This window comes from Colobus angolensis, unplaced genomic scaffold (assembly GCF_000951035.1).
Source record: "Colobus angolensis palliatus isolate OR3802 unplaced genomic scaffold, Cang.pa_1.0 Scaffold17, whole genome shotgun sequence".
Taxonomy (NCBI): domain Eukaryota; kingdom Metazoa; phylum Chordata; class Mammalia; order Primates; family Cercopithecidae; genus Colobus; species Colobus angolensis.
Window position 1 is genome coordinate 1642798 of NW_012114821.1, and position 5912 is coordinate 1648709.

Sequence of the window (5912 nt, forward strand, 5' to 3'; positions counted from 1 at the left end):
GAAGAGATGACGTTGCGGGGGCTTGGCCGGGCGTCGCGGACTTGGGAGATGGAGGAAAAGGAGATATTACGGCGGCAGATCCGTCTCCTGCAGGGTAGGTCCGGCCGGGGCCGGGACGCGAGTCCCCTTCTTTCCCCCTCACCTCGCGGCGGGTCTCTGTCCGCCTCGTCGAAGGGGTCGCTCACCGCCCTCGTGTTCCTGGTGGCGGCTGGGGTGGGGAACGGTAGGGTCCGCCAGGACTTGTGGGCCGGCTCAGGGCCCGGGTCAGTCCCCGGCTCCAGCTTTGTGGAGGGAGCGGTGCCGGCCCTGCAGGGGCTGCATAGGGTGGAGGCAGGGCCGTCGCTTAGTAACCCGCGGGAGGCGGCGGCCCTCCCCACCACCATGGTCTGTCGAGTCCCTCGGCGCCCACCCTCGCTCCCCGCGCCCCACTGCGGGACTGGGACTGGTTCGTAGCTCATTTTGGCAGAGCAGGCTCCGGGCGCACGCGGGTTCCTTCCTTGACGCCCGTTTTGTTTTGTTTTGTTTGTTTGTTTGTTTGAGACAGAGTCTTGCTCTGTTACCCAGGCCGGGGTGCAGTGACGCTATCTCGGCTCACTGCAACCTCCGCATCCCGGGTTCAAGCGATTCTCCTGCCTCAGCCTCCCGAGTCGGTGGGACTACAGATATGCGCCACAACGCCCGGCTGATTTTTGTATTTTGAGTAGAGACGGGATTTCACCATGTTGGCCAGGTTGGTCTCTAACTCGCGACCTCAGGTAATCCACCCACCTGGGCTTCCCAAACTGCTGGGATTACAGGCATGAGCCACCGCTCCCAGCCTCGACGCCCGGTTTTGATGCCGCCTTTCTCCAAACAGTCACACCTCCCTTGCCATTTCAGGCGCAGACTCAACAGGCTTCAGCTTCCACACTTAAACATTAAAAAACCCAAACTGGTGTTTCTAAACTTAAAAAAAAAAAATCCATGTACGGACGCAATGGCCCACGCCTGTAATCCCAGCACTTTGGGAGGCCATGGTAGGATTGCTTGAGCCCGGGAGTTTGAGACCATCCTGGGCAACATGACGAGACCCCGTCTCTACAGAGAAATTTTTCAAAATGAAATGGGTGTGGTGGCTTGCGCCTGTAGTCCCAGCTACTCAGAGGTGGAAGGTTCGCTTGTGCCCAGCAGGTCCCGGCTGCAGTGAGCTGTGATTGGGCCACCGCACTCCAGCCTGGGCAGCAGAGAAAAGCCACATCTCAAATAAAAAGCCAAAAGCAACCAAACAAAAAAAACTAATAAAAATAAAAATTCCTTTTTGCTTTTACTCTCACAAAGGGAAGACTTAAGGATTGGGAAAGTGTGTATGGATAAGAGGCCAGGTGGACTGCCTCCCACCTGGGGACACTTCTTGGGCTCCCATCACACCTGCTCTGGGATGTCACCACGTCTGGACATGGCTTTCTGTGCCCCCAGGGGCAGGGCCTGTGGTGGGGGAATGCTGATAACTGGGAGGCTGGCTGCTGCTGGTTTGCTGGTTGAGTCAGAGCATCGCTGGCTGCTGCTGCCCTTGCCTGTGTTCCTGGCCCTCCTGCACCGGGATAGCTATCCAGGGACTTATTTGGAAAGTCCTGTGATTGTGTCAGTTTACTGCAGTAGGACTCTAGCCCATTGCTCTCTCCTCTTCTGCAGGGAAGACTATGACATCTGGCAGGGCAATGGCCTCTGCTCCTAGTATTCTTTTTTCCTGTTGTCAGGCATCGCGTCCTCAGGAGTGTCAGTTCTGTTACCCTTGGTGGAGTGACTCCTTTCCATCTGTAGGCAAGCCAGAGGGCCTGTGCGGCCGACTTGTCCCCTCTGATTCAAAAAGTGCAGAGGGGATCGTTGCGGTTCTCTTCAGACTGAGTGATACTTCTCATCAAAGGACTGTGGACTCAGCAGACCATCCGATAAGGGTTGTACCACATGGCTCATTTTTGTGTTAAGCAGGTGGAAGTAGGATTGAAGTGGAGCTGTTGGAGAAAAGTCTCATAGAAGTGACAGGCCCAGGTGACGCGGACTGAGTTGTCAGTGAGTCCCCGGTGCTGGGAGCTGTGCCTCCGGAAACCGGCAGGGGCTCAGAAGTGAGATGAGCTCTGGGGGTATCTTGCCAGCTGATGCCCTTCTAGGGCAGTCATGATTGTTACGGTTACCCTCTGGCTAACTGAGCCTGCGGTTCTGTCTCCTCAGGTCTAATTGATGACTACAAAGCCCTCCATGGCAATGCCTCAGCCCCTGGTACCCCAGCAGCTTCTGGGTGGCAGCCACCCGCTCACCACAGTGGCAGGGCCTTCAGTGCCCGCTACCCTCGTCCAAGCCGGAGGGGCTACTCCTCACACCATGGGCCTTCGTGGCGCAAGAAATACTCCCTCGTGAATCGGCCCCCGGGACCCTCAGACCCACCTGCCGACCCTGCTGTGCGGCCGTTGCACGGGGCCCGGGGGGGCCAGGCTCCTGTCCCGCAGCAGCACATCCTTGGGAGACAGGTCCAGCTCAATCAAGGTCAGAACGTGGTCATCAAAGTTAAACCACCATCAAAGTCTGGCTCTGCCGGTGCTTCAGGGGCCCAGCGGGGCTCTTTGGAAGAATATGAGGACACCCCCTGGAGTGACCCAAGGCCCCGGGAAGGTGAAGGTGAGCCCCCTCGGGGACAGCTGCAGCCCTCGAGACCAGCAAGAATCAGGGGAACCTGCAGTGTGGAAGATCCTCTTCTGGTCTGCCAGAAGGAGGCCGGTAAGCCCAGGGTGGTGAAATCAGTGGGCAGTGTGGGCGACAGCCCCCGGGAGCCCCGCTGGACCGTCAGTGAGAGCGTGATTGCTATCAAGGCGAGCTTCCCATCCTCTGCTCTGCCCCCACGCACTGGCGTGGCCCCGAGCCGGAAGCTGGGTTCTCATTCCGTGGCCAGCTGTGCTCCACAGCTCCCTGGGGACAGGAGAGTAGATGCTGGCCACGCAGATCAGCCAGTTCCGTCGGGCTTAGTGGTGAGCCCAGCCAGACTGGCCTCAGGACCCAGGCAGGCCCGGGAGGCCTCGCTGGTTGTGACCTGTCGAACTAACAAGTTCCGGAAAAACAACTACAAATGGGTGGCTGCCTCTGCGAAGAGTCCCCGGGCTGCTCGGAGGGCCCTCAGTCCCAGAGTGGCTGCAGAGAATGTGTGCAAGGTCCCCGCTGGCACGGCAAACAAAGTGGAGAAGCCACAGCTCATAGCTGACCCAGAGCCCAAGCCCAGGAAGCCAGCCACGTCCTCCAAGCCAGGGTCTGCCCCCAGCAAGTACAAGTGGAAGGCCTCCAGTCCGTCTGCCTCCTCCTCTTCCTCCTTCCGTTGGCAGTCAGAGGCTGGCAGCAAGGACCATGCCTCCCAGCTCTCCCCAGTCCTGTCTAGGTCCCCGCCGGGGGACAGACCAGCCGTAGGACTCAGTGGCTCGAAGCTCGTCTCTGGGGAGACCCCTCTCTCGGCCTACAAAGTGAAGAGCCGCACCAAGATCATCCGGAGGCGGGGCAGTACGAGGTGGGCATCTCGGCCGGCTGCGGTGCAGTGTGAGGGGCTGTTAGGAGGGTTTGTTTGGCATCCCTGATAGAGCTGCTGAGCTCGGAGCCTTGCCTGCAGTTGGGTTCACATTTCCAGCAAGAAATGCGGCAGGAAGTGCTGCTGTGGTGGTTTGGGCTAGCCTGGGGCACAGACTTAGGGGGCAGGTTTCCCGCCCCTCACGCTGCTGGCAAGCCCGTCCTTTCTCCTGCTGGTGAGAGACGAGCAGCTTCCATTTCAGTTGCACAGGGTTCGCAGAGGGAAGGCTTTGTGCCAGGCCAGGCGCAGGGGGAGTAGCTCCCAGGGACCAGCCCAGGGTCCATGTGTCCCCAGGGGGATGGTGAGACAGTGAGAGCAGGTGTCTGCCCCTGGCCTGGAGCTGCCAGCCCCAGGTCTGTGCTGGGAGGTGGACCAGGGCTCTGGGCCCTGCCAGGGGTGTCTGGTCTTTCCTTCCTGCCCTGTGTCTAGGGCTTGGGCTCCAGGAGACCTGGCCTTTGCTGGCCCCCAGGCTGAGGACTGCTCCAGCTGGGCTGATGGGCGGGGGCCAGGGGCTGCTGGTAGGCGGGAGTCTCCTTGGGCATTCCTGGCTTTGGGCTCTGTGGCCTGCCTCGCAGAGTGCTGAGGCTGCGGTTGGCCTCTGGTCCCAGGGCGAGCAGATTGGTGTTAGGTCCCAGCCCCCTTGGCCAGGCAGCCAGGCGGAGTCACTCACTTGCTTGGCACACTTCTCTCCCAGCCTCCACCCTTGCGGACTTGTGATGAGACTCAGATATGGTGTCATGGCGCAGTGCTTGGTCTGGGCTCAGGGACTCTATCAGGTTGGCAGCTAAGGTGGCGGCTGCACCTGCTGGGCAGAGGGTGGAGGTCCTGCCTTCCGTCGTCAGACACAGTGGCGCGTACTGTCTTGGAAGGCACCTCCTTGCTGCGCACCCCTGCTGCCTGGTCTAGGTCGCTGGGTCGTGTAGCTCATTCTCTCTGGCCCTGGTCCCCCAGACAGGTGCTGTCTTGAGGCACGTGGGCACCTGTCTCCCATTCCTGGCTGTTTCTCGGTGGCAGCTCTGCTCTAAACCATGCTGGCAGCTCCCTCTGTCCAGGAAGTGTGAGAGGGAGTGTGGAGAAGCTGCCCCCTTACTGAGGGGCTCGGAAGGCCACGTGGGGCCGGTGACCGCTCTCCTCAGGGATGTTGGCCCTTCCCTTTGCCCCATGCAGCGGCTCCTCTGGCCTGGGTAGATGGAGAAGGGGTGGACATGTGTGGGGACGGAGCGCTGAGGCCCCTCTGTTCTCCCTGGGAGCATGGTAGCCTGCCCTAGTTCTGGGGTCATCTGGGATTGTGGATCCAAGCCTGCCGCCTCAGCCTGGCTGTGAAGGGTGAGCAGAGCTGCCATGGGGTGAGGGAGGCCAGGTCCAGACAGGACCCGATGTGGCCGGGTCCTGGCCTTCAGGAGCTGCTCCCATGCTCCTCGGGTCCTGGTGAGGAAGGGTAGGTGGGCAGAACCCCCAGGGCTTGTTGAGAGCTGCCTGTCTTTTGTCTCCACAGCCTTCCTGGAGACAAGAAAGGCAGCCCCTCACCTGCCACCACCGCCAAGAGCCACCTCAGCCTCCGGCGGAGACAGGCCCTCCGGGGGAAGAGCAGCCCTGTCCTGAAGAAAACCCCCAACAAAGGCCTGGTACAGGTCACCACACACCGACTGTGCCGCCTGCCACCGAGCCGGGCCCACCTCCCCACCAAGGAAGGTATGCTGGGAGCAGAGGCGCTGGGTACTGGGGCTGGGCATGCTTGCACTGGATCTGCTGGCCTGTTAGGAGCCATGGGCACCTTCCCTGCCTCATGCTGTTAGAGGCCCTGGCTGGGAGGGCACTGCCTGGCAGACGGTGGTGGTGGGCTGGCGGGTAGAGGAGAGGGCCCGGGTGCTGCGCCCTGCAGTCTGGCTGTGGGATGTGCTGCTAGGCAGGCGCTGTGGCCTCTTCTGTGTGTCTCTTGGTGTGGACCCACTGCGTCCCTCCTGAGGGAGGAGAGGGCGGCGGCTGCTGAGCCCTTAGACAGGGGCGAAGCCCTCACTTGTGCTGCGTGGGCACCCCCAGGCCTCTGCCTCCTCCAGGGCCCTTCTGTGCTGGGCTGGCTGGGGCTGCAGGTCTACCTGCCCTGCCCTTTCTGAGTGTCACATGGTACTGTGTGTTTTGAGTGGCCTGAAAGAATTGGTCTGGTATCCCGCCGTACCACTCTGAGTGCACCCGGTTCCGCCTGGAGAGAAGTGGTCTGAGCTCCTGAGAGCCCCTGTGGTGGCCGGGGAAGGCCCCAGCCTGCAGAGAAGTGGTCTGAGCGCCTGTGGCGGCCGGGGAAGGTCCCGGCCTGCAGGGAAGTGGTCTGAGC

At 61.1% G+C, this 5912-nt stretch overlaps 1 protein-coding gene across 1 annotated transcript in view; it reads left to right on the top strand.

The window, feature by feature from the left end:
• Nucleotides 1-5912, top strand: part of ZC3H3 (zinc finger CCCH-type containing 3) — a 105337-nt gene continuing 99425 nt past the window's right edge. The window contains exons 1-3 of the mRNA XM_011938075.1: nt 1-94; nt 2209-3526; nt 5079-5275. Of these exons, the coding sequence (XP_011793465.1) occupies nt 7-94; nt 2209-3526; nt 5079-5275 (1603 nt within the window). The 5' untranslated portion in view covers nt 1-6. The remainder of the gene's footprint in view (nt 95-2208; nt 3527-5078; nt 5276-5912) is intronic.